Raw genomic sequence first — 18417 nt, 5'->3', positions numbered from 1 at the left:
ATTTTTGTTCCATTAAGGGGAGAGTTTGTGGGATATTAAAGTTGCAGTAAGCAGGAATAAATGAGCCTTTTTCTTCCATGCAGTCAACATGGCTGTGTTGATCTTGTAACAATATACACTTTCTATAAAGCTCTGTAAATTTGACTGGAGCCAGATGTGTATTCGGTGGTCAGTGGCCACTGTTAAAGCAACAACAGGAGGGTGTGGGGCGCGTTTAGCAGAATTAGCAAGCCTGGACATGTACATGTACACATACAGCACATTCACTGTAAGTTCAAATGTTGTCATGAATGCATTCGGCTACTTTAAGCTACACAGCTTGTCTAGTCCCTGTAGATGAGTTCTACCAATAGAATAGGACTCTCTGGAGCAGATAAACATGAAGTTATTGGCACCATGTCTAATGCCAGGTGTGGGCTAGAGGGGGGGTACAAAGCACCACAGCATTGAGCTGTGGAGCAGTGGAACGGTGTTCTCTGGAATAATGAAGACGGTCCATCCAATATATTCGGATGAGTTAGGGAATTGTGAATGAGGTGGGGTGGTGATCATCCAACATCCTGACCTTATTAATGCTCCTGTTGCTGAATGCAATCAAATCCTCAGAGTCATGCTCCAGAATCTAGCAGAAAGCCTTCCCTGGACAGTAGAGACAGTTACTCCAACAACAGCAGAATGCTCTTTTTTTTAATACCCTTGATTTTAGAAGAAACAATAAATGAGCCACTGTCCCATTACTTTTGTCCATATAGTGGATATGCACATATAGACATATACACATACATGTACACAGATATGCAAGCTTATATAGGCTTTTACAGAGGTTATAGAGAGGAAAAAGCGACTATAGTCACTACCAGCACTTAATGGACGTGACTGACACCGAGTTGTATGTTGTGGCGTGTGGTTTGAGAGATTCAGACCTAAATGATTAGTTTCTCCTTCATGTATCCTCTCTCTCTCTTTCTCTCTCTCTCTGACATTAACCCTATCATTTGAGTTTAATAAGAATGAGTTGAAAGCCTGGAGGGAATTCTGCCAGTGCAGAAATGCATCACTACAGATTGCAAGGCTCCTAACCACTGAATGAAATGACGAGGCTTATGAGATGTATCACCAAAATAAACATTTAGCCTTAAATGGGGCAATTAGTCACCATTTAGGTCAAGCAAAAAAAAATCAGGCAGAAAAAAATATTACATGGTGATGAATAGCAGGAGTGCACAGTGTTTGGAAAAATATGGGCCTGTAGTAATAAGGTTTAGATGACATCTGTGTCTTTCATTTCAACACACACACATACACACACACACACACTTTTTAACACCGTGAGATTTATTTCTCAGGAGTTTTCATACACACACTGAATTCTCCCTGTACAATCTTAAAAATGAAGGTGAATGCCTTAGAAGAGCCACTTTTGGTTCAATAAGGAACCGTGTTGGTAATAGAGACATGTGAGTGGGAAGAACCCTATTCATGGTCTAAAGAACCTTCATTTGATGAAATGTTGGTTCTTCACATTCACACATTCACTCAAAGAACCACTTTCACTTACAAAAGTGTAGTTATTGTGAAGCCCAGCAGCTAGATTACTGTTTATGGCACAGTCACAGCTCAGACAATACATAACACTGAGAACAATTAATAAGGTTCAAATGTAGGGATGTCCTGATCTGATCCAGTGAGTTGGGATCGAGGGTCTGTGTATGGGCTTGTAAAGCCTGATCCACTTCTGATCACTGGGTTTTGTTGTAGCAGTGTGACATTATTTCGGTGAACAAACCAAAACTTTACTGAACTCAACTGAAGTGTGGTGACGTTACCCGTAAGCAGCCAGAACAAGGCTGAAGTTGTCCTCTTACTTGAACTTAAATGATGCAGCAGTTACACTGTGCTGCTGAAATGCACACAATAACTGTTTTGCTATTTAAGGTGGAATGGGGTGTTAGAAGTAGAAGCCTTGTTTTGGCTGTTAACTGGTAACACCGCCTCACTTATCAGTTAAAATAAAGCTCTTTTTTGTTTTGCTCACTGAAATAATGTCCCAAATGATTAGGGTACTCTTCAAAAAAAAGACTAGAAAGATGGAATGGAAAGTTTAGCTTAGCTATTAGCTCAGAGCCTTATTGTAAATGTGACGCAGCAACAAACAACTATATTTACAACAGCAGTTTAAAGTGTTTTTCTAAGCAGTATTTACAAAATGGATGATTATAAACCACTGCATCATTCTGTAAACGCTTGTCTATTTTCTGCCATTTGACGCAAAAAAATCACACACGCAAAAAAATCTTAAAGTGGCTCATTCAGTCTCACACAGGAGTAATCAACAAACAGCAAGACATAGTAGTTCAAATTGTGTACCACTATACACACACACACACATACAGTCATGCCCGAAAGTATTCATACCCCTGTCAAAGTTTGACTTAAATTTACTTTTATTTAACCAGAAATTATATTTTTGCCTGGAAATGACACAGGCATCTCCCAGGAGATAACACGATGATGTACAAGAGGCATCATTGTGGGAAAAAATATTTCTCAGCTTTTATACACATTTGAACAAAAAGTGGCATGTCCAAAATTATTCATACCCTTCTCAATAATTAATAGAAAAGCCTTTATTGGCTATTACAGCAATCAAACGCTTCCTGTAATTGCTGACCAGCTTTTTGCATGTCTCCACTGGTATTTTTGCCCATTCATCTTTAGTGATGAGCTCCAACTCTTTGAGGTTCGAGGGTCTCCTTGCCATCACCCTGATCTTTAGCTCCCTCCACAGATTCTCAATTGGATTCAAGTCAGGACTCTGGCTGGGCCACTGCAAAACATTAATGTTTTTGTCTGCTAACCATTTCTTCACCACTTTGGCTGTGTGTTTTGGGTCGTTGTCGTGCTGAAATGTCCACCGGTTCCCAAGGCCAAGTTTCTCTGCAGACTGCCTGATGTTGTTGTTGAGAATCTTGGTGTATTGCTCTTTTTTCATGGTGCCATTTACTGCGATCAAGTTCCCTGGTCCATTGGCTGAAAAACACCCCCAAAACATTAGGTTCCCACCACCATGTTTGACAGTGGGGATGGTGTTCTTAGGGTTGAAGGCTTCTCCTTTTTTACGCCAAATGGTGCACACATCATTGTGGCCAAACAATTCAATTTTTGTTTCATCTGACCATAAAACAGAACACCAGAAGTCTTCTTCTTTGTCCAGATGAGCATTTGCAAAGGTCAAGCGGGCTTTTGTGTGCCTTTTCTAGAGAAGTGGTGTCCTCCTTGGCCTGCGTCCGTGGAACCCAGCAGTGTGCAGTGTCCGTTGAACTGTCTGCCTTGAGATGTCGCCACCAGCAGAGTCCAGATTCACCAGGATGGCCTTGGTGGTGATCCTTGGATTTTTCTTCACCTCTCTCACTATTCTCCTGGCCAGCACAGGTGTCACTTTTGGCTTCCGACCACATCTTCTGAGATTTTCCACAGTGCGGAACTTCTTGTATTTTTTAATAATACTTTGCACTGTAGCCACTGGAACTTGAAAACATTTTGATATGGCTTTATAGCCCTTTCCTGACTTGTGAGCGGCCACAATGCACAGCCGCAGGTCCTTAGTGAGCTCCTTTGTCTTAGCCATGACTGTCCACAAACCAACTGCAGAGAGCTGCTGTTTTTCTCCTGTTGAGTTGATTAAAACAGCTGTTCCCAATGAATCAGGGTAATTAGGATGCTTTAAAACAGCTTGGACTATTTGGAATGGTATAGAACTTTGGATTTTCCCATATACTGTGACAGTTTTCAAAGGGTATGAATAATTTTGGACATGCCACTTTTTGTTCAAATGTGTATAAAAGCTGAGAAATACTTTTTCCCACAATGATGCCTCTTGTACATCATCGTGTTATCTCCTGGGAGATGCCTGTGTCGTTTCAAGGCAAAAATATAACTTCTGGCTAAATATCAGTAAATTTAAGTCAAACTTTGCCAGGGGTATGAATACTTTTGGGCATGACTGTATATGCAAACACGCTGACTGATGATCTGACTGTAGCATTTTGGAGAAGCCGGGAGATGAATGGTCAGGGAGAATTATAGGATATTATAAACACACTATAAATGATAACAGTCCATTTCTACCAAACAGAATGTCTGATTATAGAAACTGTTCACTAAATATACAGTAACTAGTGTTTACTAGTGTTCATTAACAGCACGTCTGAACTAAGTCGTAAGGGCTGTATTATTTGTTGGATTATTGGATTGAATCAGGGAGCAAAAAACGTGACTGGGACATCCTGATTTAAAAGTAAGGCGCTGATGTGTGGGCCCATACAGGCCTTTGCTTTCACAAAATAGTGAATTCCTCCTAGGAAGGAAGAGGTAGAAGGTTTGTAACTGAAACTCAAGTCAAGCTCACATTTACAGCCCAAACTCCGCTCCCAGCCACCAGAGAAAGAAGACCACACACTGGAGGCTAAAGTGGGTTTTAGAGCACACTACCTGCCAAGACATAGAGTATTAAAACTACTACACCAAACCCATCATCAACTGCTAATGAGATGTTTAGTTTAATGGACACAGAGGGATGCTGTAAGTATGGTTTTGGATTGAATCTCTTCAAATGCTGAGGAAAAACAACACTCTGCAACATGAACCCTTTAACAGTGACACTAAGAAATACATTCCCAAACAATTTACATTTACATTTATTGGTAAAACTGTGTTCCTGGATTCTCATTTAGAAATGTTCAGGGTTTTTTTTCCCCAGATGAACATATACAGGGAGCAGATACGCTAATCAACCAGCTGGTTGACTTGCCCAGTTAGGGTAATTTCAGGCATGGACTAACAAGCATTGCAGAGGACTGACTGTAATACAATGGAACTACAATATAAATATGGTCATTTCTTTAATTACAGCCTCATATATACATTAAAAAGTAACGTTTATAGCTACCTAATGATCTAGTTAGCTGTAGCAATGTTTGTCTATAGGTTCCGCTATAATTGCTAGGGCAGAAATAATAAGTATTATTAAATCATGTCTTATTATGTAAAGAGTACATGGCTCTAGAGATATTCCAATCTGAGGGTAAAACAGATCTTGTAAGAAAACCGGTGATATGATCTTGTGCAGTGTTAAACCTGAGCTAACACCAGCGTCCAATTCTGTTTACCCTAACCGGGCAGCTCAACCAAGTGGTCACACACATTTTTCGGGGTAACAGAGAGATACATTTTACTGTCACATTTCTGACATTCAACAAAAATGTTGTTATTGTATCATTGTATCATTTTCTTTCTTACGCCAACTTAAAGTAAATGTTTAGGGAGCTGCATCACGCCAATACACGTTTTTTCTCTGCTTTTAGACAATAATATCCTTTCACAGCATTGCCACACAGTGGTCGGCATTACACAAGCAATTCAATGTAGTCGGCATGACACACACAATTCAATTTTTTTTTTAGGGAGGGCACAAAAACTCTTTGCGAGCACAAGGCCAATGCATGCAAAACCCTAGAAGCATGACACACTCCCCAGACTCTCATATTCTGCTGCTCACTCACTCCCTGAGTAATAGGCCCAGGCTGGCAACAGAAACAGAAGTTGGGGGAGTTCCACTATAATGTTTCATTACTGCTGTGTTGGGCTCAGCTTCTTTCCTAATTACAGGCAGTAGTTTTCCAGTAAGAGATTTCTGAGCGCTTTCCAGTGGATGTGAGATTGGATTCTGTTTGTAGTGCCCTGCACTACAGATGCTGAGATCTGTTCTGAAGGACTATGTGCCTGTGTGTTCTCTTCTTTCAGCCTGAGGGGACATATGAGATTGCAGAGAGAGCTGATGGTAACAAGTATGGTTGTACTGAGTGGGATTTCTGTTGATCTTAATCCATCACAGTATAAAACATATTGCTTAGAGAAGAGTAGCAGAATAGCCCAGGATATACACTGTGTGGCCATTTTTACCAGATACATCTACCTGATTTACAGTACAGAAGAGCATTGGTTCCTGAACAAATAAAGATAAGATAAGATAATCCTTTATTAGTCCCACAGTGACTAGTATCCTAGGCTATTCTGCTACTCTAATTATCAGCCCCCTCTGCCACGTTCATCAATGCGAAGGCTCCATCATAAGACTTCTGATGACCACATATCATTGAACCATTTAGTATTATTCAGTAACTACAGGGTCCTCTATTCAAATTGGTGGGGCTATTCTTTGGTAATAGAAGTCTTTCGGCCTGGCTGATTGGGTGTTAAGCACCTCAGAACAACTGCTGAATTGATAAATAAGGATATACTGTAGGATAGTCACACCGTGTACACCACTTGGTCTTGCTTCTCCTCTCTGTGCTGGTCTTTGTGCAGATTTCTGATTACTACTGCATATTAAACTAAAACATCATGCCATAGTACAGTGCAGTACAGTACTGTTATATACTCTAGTGTTATTGCATATTATATTAATGTAGTAGTGTTCTGTAGTACTGTGCACTGTAGCATAGTACAGCAGTATACTGTAGAACAGCACAGTACAATAGAATTATACATTCAATGCAATAGAGCATACTGTAGCATACAGTAGCACACTGGATAGCATAGTGCAGTATTACACTGTAGTATTATACACTGTAGAACAGTACAGTAAAAATGTTAACTTTAATGGTGTATGCTGTAGAACAGTACTGTACATTATTATTGTATACTGTAGTTTTACTGCACACTATGGATAGTGCAGTAATATGCAATAGTGTAATATAATGTAATGTAGTATTATAGTAGTGTACACTGCAATATACTGCAGTGATATATGTTAGCGCTGTATATCGTAGTATAGTATTATAGTATAGTAGTGCATACTCTAGAACGAAGACTGTAGAAAACATGGCCGGTGCCGTGGGTCCATTCCCTTCTGTTCTACAAAAATGAAGCCAAAATTGTCAGCCATGTCCGCCATTAGATAGACCCGCCGTGTGTCTCAGGCCGTCTCTATTGAGTTTATGGCGCAGAAGCAAAGCCTATTTTTCTCCTGGATTGCTAGTTTGTTCAGTAAGTGTAAAGTTTCTACAGTAAAAGTACATCTAGGTCATGTAAGTTCCACTACAACTCAGCTACTCAATGTAAAGAACAGAAAGGGCACAATGCAGGTTCTACAGACAGTCTCTCCCAGACAAGACAGTCGATCTCTACATTACTAAGTGTAAGCCTGCCTTTTTACAATAAGGCAGAATAATGTTTTGAAAACTGATTGCCAATATTAGCACAAGAAAAACTAACTGATGGAACAAGACACTGGGAATGGCTGTTTGGTCATTAAAACATATGGGGATGGGCGGAGCAGTACGGTAGTATTATACGCTATAGTGTATACTGTGGTATAGAGTAGCATGCTGACTTTTGTATACTATAGCACAATGCCGTAGGTAACTGTTGTATTGTATAGTAGAGTAGTATTATATACTGTAGTATAGAACAGTAGTCAAAAGTAGTATTTTGCTATCGTAGACTTCAGTATTGCATACATTCTTACACAGGGTCCTGTTTGCTAGATATGCTAGTTAGTTCTCTGATTACTACTGGAGAGTACAGTACAGTGTAGTACAGTAGAGTGTAGTGTAGTAGTATAACTGACCCTCAGTGTTTGCCTGATCCTGCTCTGTCCTGCGCTGGCTCTTCATGCTGATTTCGGCCCTCAACGTGGTCAGTTCCAGCTCATACTCTTGTGTGGTGGAATGGAGTCTCTGCAGCTCGGCCCGTAGCCTGCACAGCTCCTCCTGGAGCAGCGCAATATCGTTCTCCCGCTCTGCCGCCGCCTCCTCCGCCGCCGCCTGCAACTCCTGCACCTCCACCTGCGCCACACGCAGCTCCTCCTGAGCCTCCCACAGCTCGCTGGCCTTCTCCTCCTCCAAACTGTCCAGCTCCTCCTGCACTGAACGCAGCTGGGCTACAGGGACAGAAAGAGACAAAGCAATTGGGAAGGTTGACAACCACTGCGGGATAAAATGATGACACTGTAGCATAGTTATGTCGCTAGTTTGTCTCCTGGAGTGCAGCCAGTTTAAGGTAGGAAATAAAGGACAGTAGTTTGAGAGATGACATGGATACAGTGCAACTCAAACATCTGGTGTTCTACAAGATTCAGATACAGGGACTGGGAAGGCCACTAAAGAACAATTTTGCTTTATCATGCAGGAAGTAACCATGGGAAGATGGGTAAACTGTGGTCATGAAGGGGTGCATTATACCACCTCCAACTGGACTGCTGCCTTGTGCAGGTTGGGTCAATGGATTCTAGATGTTGGCACCAAATTCACCAAAATCCTACCATCTGTGTGCCTCAGCAGGAATTAACATTCATCAGACCAGGATACGTTTTCCAATGTCGGTGAGCCTGTGTCCACTGCAGCCTCAGCTTTCTGTTCCTGGCTGACAGAAGTGGAGGCAGACATGGTCTTCTGCTGTTTTAGCCCCTCAGCCTCAAGGTTGGATGTGTTGTGTATTCTGAGGTGCTTTTCTGCTCTCCACAAATGTACGGTTGTGTGGTTGTCTGAGATACACTAGCCTTTCTGTCGGCTCAAACCAGTCTGGCCATTGTCCATCAATAGCTCTCATCAAGAAGACACTTCTGTCTGCAGAGCCGCCGCTCATGTAGACGTTTTTCTCTTTAATACATCGATTCTAAGTCTTACAAAGACCAAAGCGTATAACCAAAGGTTATGGGCAACATATTCAATCAGGCATGTACAGACTGGTACCATGGAAGACTCGCAACACACACACACACATAGTGTACAGAGGCAGTGCTCATCTCTCTTTGTGTACAGACATAGGATGCTGGTATCTGTCCTAGTCCTGCCATTACTCTGTGTCTGCACTTCTCTCTTCAACAGGCTTTGTACCTTAATGAAGGAACATTCTGCAGATAGTGTGCACAGGCACATCACACAGAAGACACATTTGTTTTACTGTGATAAGGACACCCTCAGTTTGGCCTAGATACGTGAGCTTTCCTCTCATGGAGTGTTAAAGCTATGACTACCTGATGTTTAAACCACATTCAGTCGGCTGAGTAGCAGGACTGTAAATCTCTGGCCTCACAACAATTCCATTTGATTGCAGTTCTTCAGGAATCAGCCAATCTAGTATAAGGATCAAGTCTCAGATTTCAACCCAATTTAACTGGAATTGAGTTCAGTTTAGAATTCAGTTCAAACCCTTAATGCAGAAAGGCTTATTACACACTGAGGCGTAGTATTCTGACTTCTGTACAATCTAGTGGGGCTATTCCCTGCTAATAGAAGTGTGTAATAACACTTTTGGCTTGCAGGCAGGCCATAGGATTTTTAAGGGGTTAAAATAGCTGATACTTGATCCAGTAAAATATGCCCAGCCTGGTCCCAATCCACTGGATCCACTGGATCCGAAAAGGGCATCCTTAATTCACACTGAAGTTACAAGTCAGGGACATAGCAGTGTTTTAAAATACACTAATGAATACGTTCATGTAGCTTGAATAATGAAATACACTTTGCAATTAAACAACAAACAAAGCTCTTATTATAAAAAGCTCATACATTTCATTCAAGACAAAAATGATTACATAGTCGTAATTATAAACCTGTCCAATTATTATTATTAACTATTTAAAGTTTGCCAAGAAAGTGTACTAAAGTCTGTCTCTGTAATTAAACCCTGCTGCATTTAAACACCGAGCGTTACGCAGCCCTATGTTCTCCACCTTAGTGGAAAAGTGGAAAAACATTTCCAATGTCGTAAAAAAATCACGTGCTAGAGTTGTAGCACGCTCCAGTCATCTCGATCATTTGGTGTCTTGAACCTGTCTTGACTTGACTTTTTCTCATCTTGACGTTCCGATAAAATCAACAGTGTTTAATATTATGACAAGTCTTGGCTCATGCTAATTTTGATGTGGACATTGTGAATAAACAATAGGTGAGCTCTGTCCAGCACCAAACAGGAAGCAGCAAAGCATTTTTTTTTTGCATTATTTTCCAAACAAACTACTGCACACAAAAAGACAGCTGTGGCCAAAAGCTGCTTCTGTTTCTGCTCTATTGCTCAACACTTTCTCTTCTTGTACATTTCCACCAGGAGAAATAATTTGGGAAGTCCCAATCCGATTCAGGGGTTTAGGATCGTGGCCAATCCAGGCATATTTTGGTGGATTGTGTATTGGCTATATTAATTCCCAATCCAGGTCCCAGTCTTTGTTTTAGTCATGGTATTCAGAGGGCCATTTGCTGTTCTCAAGGCACCAATAATGGACATTATCTCCCAGCCAGGAGCAGTGCAGACATTCTCAAAAGGTAAATAAAAGAGTTAAGAGCGTGCAGTGTGGACCCATTTTACAGTAAAACTTGAAAACAGACCATAATATCTGAACCTTTATAAAACTATCATTGAAAGGCCCCGTCGCTGATCGGCAAATAACAAAAGATATCAGTCTAGAGTGTGGTGATTAGACTGCAGTGTTGTAAAGTAGCTGGGAGCTGATTGGTCAGGGAGGCGAGTCAGACTGATAAGGGCACCCTCAGTTTGGCCTAGATACGTGAGCTTTCCTCACTCATGGAAACTGATATTAAACATAAAGAGATTTTACTTTAGTACTAACCAGCAGTCAGTATTACCAAGTACACTAATCCGAACTTGTACAGAGAACCCCCCCTTGTCTCGCTTTGGCCTTATGTCATAGTCAGGGCTTTTTATATTTTTAGCTCTTTGTAGACTTTTGTCTGATTCTGATTGTGATTCTAGTGTCCCACAGAGTCTTGGTTTCAGTGTTTATGCTTTTCTTTAGCCCGGTTTGGATTGGATTAGTGTACCAGTGGGACGTCTGTCATATAAACTGTACATGTCTCCACAGCGATAAAAGTCTTGCATCCGAACAGCAATAAAATCAGCACATGACCATCGAGTGTCAAGTACCCAAACGTTTCCAACACATGATCACATGAACACATTCACAACAGTTGCATCCAAGTGGGACAGCATGCACATTTAATCCAATAGGGCTTTTGCTTGTTCTCTTTTTGCTAAAGGCTTAAATCCACTGCCTTCACTTAACCCTCCTATTGTGTTGTGACCGATTTACAAGTCTTCCTTCTAAAAAATGTAGTTTAGCATTTAGCATTTAATCTCATTGTCATGAGTTACCTTAATTTTCTCCACATTGGACATCCGTATACACAAAATGAATTCTGATCATTTTTCAAATTGTAAATGTTTTATTTAGTAACAGCCTTTGTGTTCCCGATCAAAAACGACCAGCCATCAGAAATAATAATAATGGATCACACGATAATATGTGTATAAAATTGGGTTCAAACACATGATCACACCATTCCATGCATGCATATACAACGGATTTGTGGAGTGGATGAAGGTGAATCCAGGCTGGAAGCAGGAGAAATTCTTCGAGAGGACGCTACTCCTAGAATAGCTCATTCTGCAGTTTTTGAGATATTGACAGGGTTCAGCTTCACATTGCTCAAGCTGATTGTGAGATTTGGGATTATTATTTGGACTGTTACAGAATGCTTTCCCTTATGAATGAATGAGTGTGTGTGTGTGTGTGTGTGTGTGTGTGTGTGTGTGTGTGTGTGTGTGCACGCGCAGATGATACAAATACACTAGAAACACTTATAACTAACCACATGGGGTACCACAGCAACTACTCAGCAGCACCTGATCAACCACCTGAGATATCACATCAACCATCTGGGATACCACAGCAACTGCCTAGAAACCACTAAGCAACTCTACAGCAACCGACACTGCCTTGACATGGGAACCACTTAAGCTGCAGAATCATTCTGCTAATGTCCTTTATTTATTTATTTCACTTAAAATCAAGTTGTATGAGCTCAGGTCAAAGAGGCCTAACATTGGGTGATAAAATATGTATTATTATATTTATAATCAGCTTTAATGGGCCAGTCAATTTTGAACACAAAACTAGTTCACTTCTTGCCCTATGTCAAATCTGAAGACAGCAAGGCCTCCTCCCCTACTTCATTAAACCCCTATTGAGTATATGAGGCAGTTTAGAGTTAAAAGGACTTCAGACAAGCATTTAACAGAGGTGACTCTACTGTGTGTGGTCAGTGATCAGTTTCCCTCTGAGTTTGTCTAAGGTTTAATCCCGACTCTCTGTAAAGCAAATTCACAACACAACTGATACTACAGCTGCACTGGAAAACGGCATTAAATCAAACCCGCTGAAACAAAACACATCCAGCGCGCGTTATACCCAGCAGGAGTCTTCCTGAAGCACTGCAATAAATCTCACTCTGCTGCGAGAGACGGCTGAATTGTCGCAGCTGCGTTTTAGCGGTGCTGTACAACCGCAGTAATGATACCTGATAGAGAATCTGGGAGACCGCTTTTTAAACCCGTCACAGTGTTTATTTAAGCTGTTCTCTTATTGGAGAACAAATTGGGGGAAGCTTAACTGCAAAATCAAATAAACATCATTTAGAGAAGAGAAATCCCCAAGAAAACTTCAAGAAAGCGTCTTTTCAGAAATAATAACAGTGCTTAGGATGCATAAACTTTACTGTTTGTCAGTTACTTAATTAGAAGCTCCTACCCATGAGATGCTCATTTACGGAGACTGTAGCCTGTCTGTTGTGGATGCACAATTTGTGTTATCCACTGAGCACCAACACAGGTTCCAAGGCCTGGAAGCTGACATGATGGAGCACTACCATTTCAGCACCATTCAGTATCACAGCTGTGTCAATAATGGTCCACCACTCAAATCTGTCTGATTTACAGTATATATATAGTATATATATATATATATCTGCAACTGCACACTGTATACTGGACCTAGAAGGTAGATGTAGCCCATGCGTTTGTATGCAAGGTAGATATTTCTACTAAACTAGAAATTAAGTCTACACCAATCAGCCATAACTGAAAGCCATATGCCTAGTATTGTGTAGGGGTGTTTTGTGCTGCCAAAACACCCCTGACCTGTCAAGGCATGGACTTCACAAGATCTCTGAAAGTATCCTGTGCTATCTGACACCAAGATCTTAGCAGCAGATCCTTTAGGTCCTGTAAGTAGTGAGGTGGGGCTCCATCGCTTGAATCAGTGAGCTTTTGGGTGCTCGTGACCCTGATGCTTGTTTACATTCTTTGGACCACTTTTGGTAGGTACTGACCACTGCATACCAGGAACACTCCACAAGACCTGCCTGATGTTTGGGAGATGTTCTGACCCAGTCGTCTAACTAACACAATTTGGCATGTGATAGACTCTTATGTGTCTGAGTGACTTTGCTTTTTCCTGCTTCCAACTTCAACAACTTTAAGATCTGAATGTTTACTTGTTGCCTAATATGTATATCCCACCCCATTGTCTAGGATCATGTGAACAGGAGAAGAACAGTTTAAATGGGGAAGTAACTTCACCAGGTATGCACTCACATGATAATTCTACCATGAAGCATTGCCTTTACTAGGGGGGTATTATGGACATTACTCTCACTCAGTTCTTTACAGAGACAGCATGACCTACATGAACCTCCACTCAGACAAACAGAGACGGGATGTTGGCTGTGAGATACATGAGATCATTGTTGAACACTACACTGCATAAGCTGTCCTGTGTTGGCTCTGGCCATGTCTGGCCTGCATGCTCTCCATCACTGTGACTACATGATGATCAGTGACTGATATCATGAAGATAACCACCAACAGTGTGGAGAGTCATAAGGCCTCTAGAAGTATCTTACAGCTACTCATGGGACTGTGCTTGGTCTAAGTTTCTATGACCAATGCTTTTGGCTGTAATATGACAACATTCCAACATATTAAAAAAGAATAAGAGCTTCATTTATAAAAGAAGAGGCCATTCTTTATTTCAGACAGAGTTATGAATAACAAAACGGTCTCTATAAATCACAAAGGGCCTTCCGTTACACCTAGGACACTATGACAGATTAGGCATGTGTTTGTTCATTAGTTATTTTTATAAATCAACTCAGTCACATCAAACAAAAAGGGGAAGAGAAATAGATATTCATTCGTCAACTCCCAAAGACACTGTCGGCAGTATCTGAGCTGGAAACTGGGTAGCAAAGAAATGGAAGGCTGTAATGGTCTTATTGGGCTGCCGTTTTAGGTTGGTGATGAGTGAAAGATGGCTGCTTGTGTGTGTGTTTATATGCAGGCGTACGAGTGTCTATCCCGAAATACCTTGAAGTCTCTGGATCTGTCTGGTGAAGCTCTCAGCCTGGTGGGCGCTGGCTAACCTCTCTTCTTCCAAAAGTCCTACAGAAGCAAAAGGGAGAGGGTATGAGACAGGGAAGTTGTGTTTGTTACAGTACATTTTTAAAAGAAACTCAAAAGCCCAAGAAAATCAGAAATAACCTACAAAATGTCCTGACCACTTATATTATTCCAGAGTAACTGTCCAAATGAACCAGTGTGAACAGGGGAAGCCATTAACAGATGTGAAACTGGGCTGTATAACAGGCCAGATCTAAAATCTGCTTCATTACAATCTACAAATTTACGCTCCCAAAATTACACTAGCGAAAGCCCTATAAGAAAATAACATGGTTGTAAATAGGCTTGTAACATTGTGTCAGAGCATTTTTCATTTTCACCTCAAACAGGAGAGGAACATATCAGAACAGTGTGAACGGAGGAGAAGAGTTTAAAACAGTGTGAACAGAGGAGAAGAGTTTAAAACAGTGTGAACGGAGGAGAAGAGTTCAAAACAGTGTGAACGGAGGAGAAGAGTTCAAAACAGTGTGAACGGAGGAGAAGAGTTCAAAACAGTGTGAATGGAGGAGAAGAGTTCAAAACAGTGTGAATGGAGGAGAAGAGTTCAAAACAGTGTGAATGGAGGAGAAGAGTTCAAAACAGTGTGAACGGAGAACTGTTCAAAACGGTGTGAACGGAGGAGAAGAGTTCAAAACAGTGTGAATGGAGGAGAACAGTTCAGAACAGTGGGAACGGAGAAATTTTCACAAATGTGTAAATGGAGGAGAACATAAAAATAATCCTCTCGTTATGATGAGCTATTATTTGTACACTCATTCAGTTCAATTCATGTGTGTGTGTGTGTGTGTGTGTGTGTGTGTGTGTGCGCATGTATGATTCAGCAGAAACTGTGGGACAGCTGGCCACACAGGGCCAGGGACAGCTGAGCATGTTGACTGGGGAACTCCCAGCAGTGATGTCCCAAAAACATGCCAACCCCCCACACACACTCACACTCACACTCACACACACACACACACACAGACTCTCCCACACACACACAGAGACACAGACTCTCCCACACCTTGCAGCTCGCTGTAGCTGTCCTCGTGCCGCTGGGACACCTCTCTGGCCTCCTCCAGTTCCAGGAGCAGTTGGACCACCTGACTTCGAAGCTCCTCAATCTCTTCCTCCTCATCCAGCCCCCTCGCCTTCTCCCTCTCTCCATTTCCCACCTTCTCGTCCTCCACCTCCTTCTCCTCCTTCAGGCCCTTCTCTCCGTTCCCCTCCTCCACACCTTTCTCTCCGTTCCCCACCTCCACCTCCTTCTCCTCCTTCTCATCATTCTCCTCCAGAGATTCTCGCTCTTTGGCTGTCAGCTGATTGCCTGGTCGCTCCGCTTTCAGCTCACACAGGTCATCTGAGAAAGAGAGAGTGAGAGAGAAACGTATGTGATTTGGGAGAAGTTATGCATTGCAGTTATGTATTGTTTGCTTGGGGGGGGGGGTCCTGTATTTAACCCATTCATGCCCAACAACTAAAGTGGTGGAATTCAGTATAGATCAACATTAACAAAACACATGTGACTATTTTTTAGCTTCATATTATTGCAATGCTTTTATATTTAAAATGAAATTAGGATGCTTTTTCTATATAAATATCACATTTGATTATTTTGTATATATGTATATGTATATGGTATATGGTATATATGGTATATGGTTCTTCTATGGCATTGCTAATTTGAAACACCTTATTTTTTGTGCTCAGATAAACTCAGATAATGATTCTTTTTTAAATAACACTAATATGAGAATACATTACCATTCATACAAAATGTTTTTACCTTCTTTAAGGTTCTTTAAATCATCTCCATTATTATTTATTAATAATCAGCTAATTTTCATTGTTACTGACTATACTAGAATCCTCTAATCAATCAATCAGCGCTGTCATATCAAAACCATTATATTTCTATATAACCATATAACACACCAGCTGCCCTTTACAGCACATATTGGGAACTACAGAAATGGTCTGAGCTCAGGAGTTACCTGAGTGAGTAAGGACTGATCAGTAGTCACTGCATGGTGAACAGGCTTTAATACTGTAATAGAGAGTCAGGACATTATGAGAAGCCCCCCAGCTTTGCTTTCAGCCCAGTTCTTCTCTCTAATCTAGGAGACACAGTCCAGACCCCTCTCATCTCCCCCTCTACACCTGTTCTCCCCCAGACCTCACAGCCTACCACGCACTCAACACACACTGCTTTAAAACACGCCACACACTCTGCAATTAACTGCCCTTGCCCGCCTGCTTTCACCTGTTGTCAATTAGGGTCTCCCTCGGAGCGCGTTCGCACGCACACACACACGCGCGCGCGCGCACGTACACACGTACACACTATTGGGCTCAGTTAGCGTCGCCCACTCGGAGGAAACAGCTGTCGAGCAACAAGGACGCCCTCTACTGTCAACAGCGCGCACGGAAAACGAGGCCAGGAGACGGTCGTTCTGCTCGATTTGCTCGTTTGGGCTGAACAGTACCATCAAGTACCAAGTACCATATTAACGTCTCCCAGCTCAACATTTACAGCATCAACACGGGCATAATGTTTTTTTTTTACTTTAGAATTGGTATATATACATATATATATATATATATTTTTTTTAATTATTATTTATTTATTTATTTATTTTTATTTATTTATATTTTTTCTTATTTATTATGTTTTCAATTGTAGGCAGGTTCATTTCTTCTGACTATTAATTATTTACAAATATTTAAAAAATAAAAATATAAAAATATGCTATATTTGTTCTGAAGCTCATAAACGGCATCTAGTTTAAAGTCATCTAGAGTCATGAGACCCATTTCCATCATTGAACATTAGCCACCATCATTTCATATGACACAGTTTGGATTGTTTTAACCTATTTTGGGTCCTGGGTGTGTGTGTGTGTGTGTGTGTGTGTTCTTTGGTTGGGGTAGTAGGTCTGTGTGTATGTGCTGCAGCAGCTTTTAGCTCCGAGCTGAAAGAGAGGTTGTAGGGTCTCTACAGGAACGTCACCAAGAGTCAGTGTTAGAGTGTAGATCAATGACAGACTGACCTCTCTCTACTCCCCCACCCCTCCCCTCTCTCTCTCCTCTGCCCCTCTTTCTTTATCCTTCTCTCGCCCTGCTGGCGCCCCTCATCAGAAACAAGACTGAGAAGCCAGTCACATAAAAATAGCACCACACTCTCACTTTCCCTACTCTATCCATCACTCACTCACTCATCCTCTCTCTCTCTCTCTCTCTCTCTCTCTCTCTCTCTCTCTCTCTCTCTCTATCACCTCTCTCTCTCTCTCTCACCTCTCTTCTTCACATCCTTCTCTAACACTTTTTTTTGTCTACCTATCACCTGTTTTTCAGTCTCCTTGCCTTCTCTCGCTCTTTCTTAGTGTAAATGCTCATGGCTGTTGACAGGTGTTGGACTCACCCATGTGTATGTGTGTGTGTGTGTGTGTGTGTGTGTGCTTTCTCCCACCTCTATGTTTAACCTCTGACCTCAGGGCCACCACAGTCAGACTTAGTCAGTCTTACTGCTCTCATTCATTCCCACCTCTCTCTCTCTCTCTCTCTCTCTCTCTCTCTCTTTCTCTCAGTAAAAGAGATTCAAGGCTAGAGTCACTGTTATTCGGGTTAAAAGCAATTGGTTGTGCTTGTGTGTGTGTGTGTGTGTGTGTGTGTGTGTGTCAGTCTGTACATGGAAGGTTCTGAAATATTTCTTTGAATGAGGTGTGTGTTGAAGGCCGTGACGGATTAAAGACGCGTTTGGTGCCTCATGCGTCACTGCACTGATTAGCTATGTATGTGTGTGTGTGTGTACGCACATATGCGTATGCTGTCATTCACAGAGTTTGGGGATTCATTGCCTTTCTTTTAGATGTTCTGAGTAAAACTTGATTTCATGCTTATTCTTCTGTTAAGGAGTTTAGGAGTAGGGTTTACTATCTTGCGCTGGCATCACAACTAGGGGATTACATATGTGGGGCAAGGCATCATTCCCAAGCTGCTGCTATTTGTCAGTTGATCCTCTAGTCTGGCAGTTTGTGCAAAGAAATAAAACTGCCGGGACACGGGAAGAAACTTCATTATACCATATGTGTTCAAAAATATGATCATATATCAAATCACTGT

General features: G+C 41.5%; 1 protein-coding gene across 3 annotated transcripts in view; it reads right to left on the bottom strand.

The window, feature by feature from the left end:
- ccdc136b (coiled-coil domain containing 136b) overlaps nucleotides 1-18417 on the bottom strand; it is a 59612-nt gene that overhangs the window by 23027 nt on the left and 18168 nt on the right. For all 3 annotated transcript variants that reach the window (XR_011978977.1, XM_072673019.1, XM_072673018.1), the window contains exons 3-5: nucleotides 15320-15655; nucleotides 14224-14298; nucleotides 7631-7942 (exon numbers count right to left, since the gene is read on the bottom strand). Coding sequence is in view for 2 of the 3 variants with exons in the window: in XM_072673019.1 (XP_072529120.1) it covers nucleotides 7631-7942; nucleotides 14224-14298; nucleotides 15320-15655 (723 nt within the window). In the remaining variant the exon portion in view is untranslated. The remainder of the gene's footprint in view (nucleotides 1-7630; nucleotides 7943-14223; nucleotides 14299-15319; nucleotides 15656-18417) is intronic.

Source organism: Salminus brasiliensis, chromosome 2, assembly GCF_030463535.1.
Source record: "Salminus brasiliensis chromosome 2, fSalBra1.hap2, whole genome shotgun sequence".
NCBI classification, from domain to species: domain Eukaryota; kingdom Metazoa; phylum Chordata; class Actinopteri; order Characiformes; family Bryconidae; genus Salminus; species Salminus brasiliensis.
The sequence above is the reverse complement of the archived record's forward strand: the minus strand, read 5'-3'. Positions and strand labels throughout refer to the sequence as shown.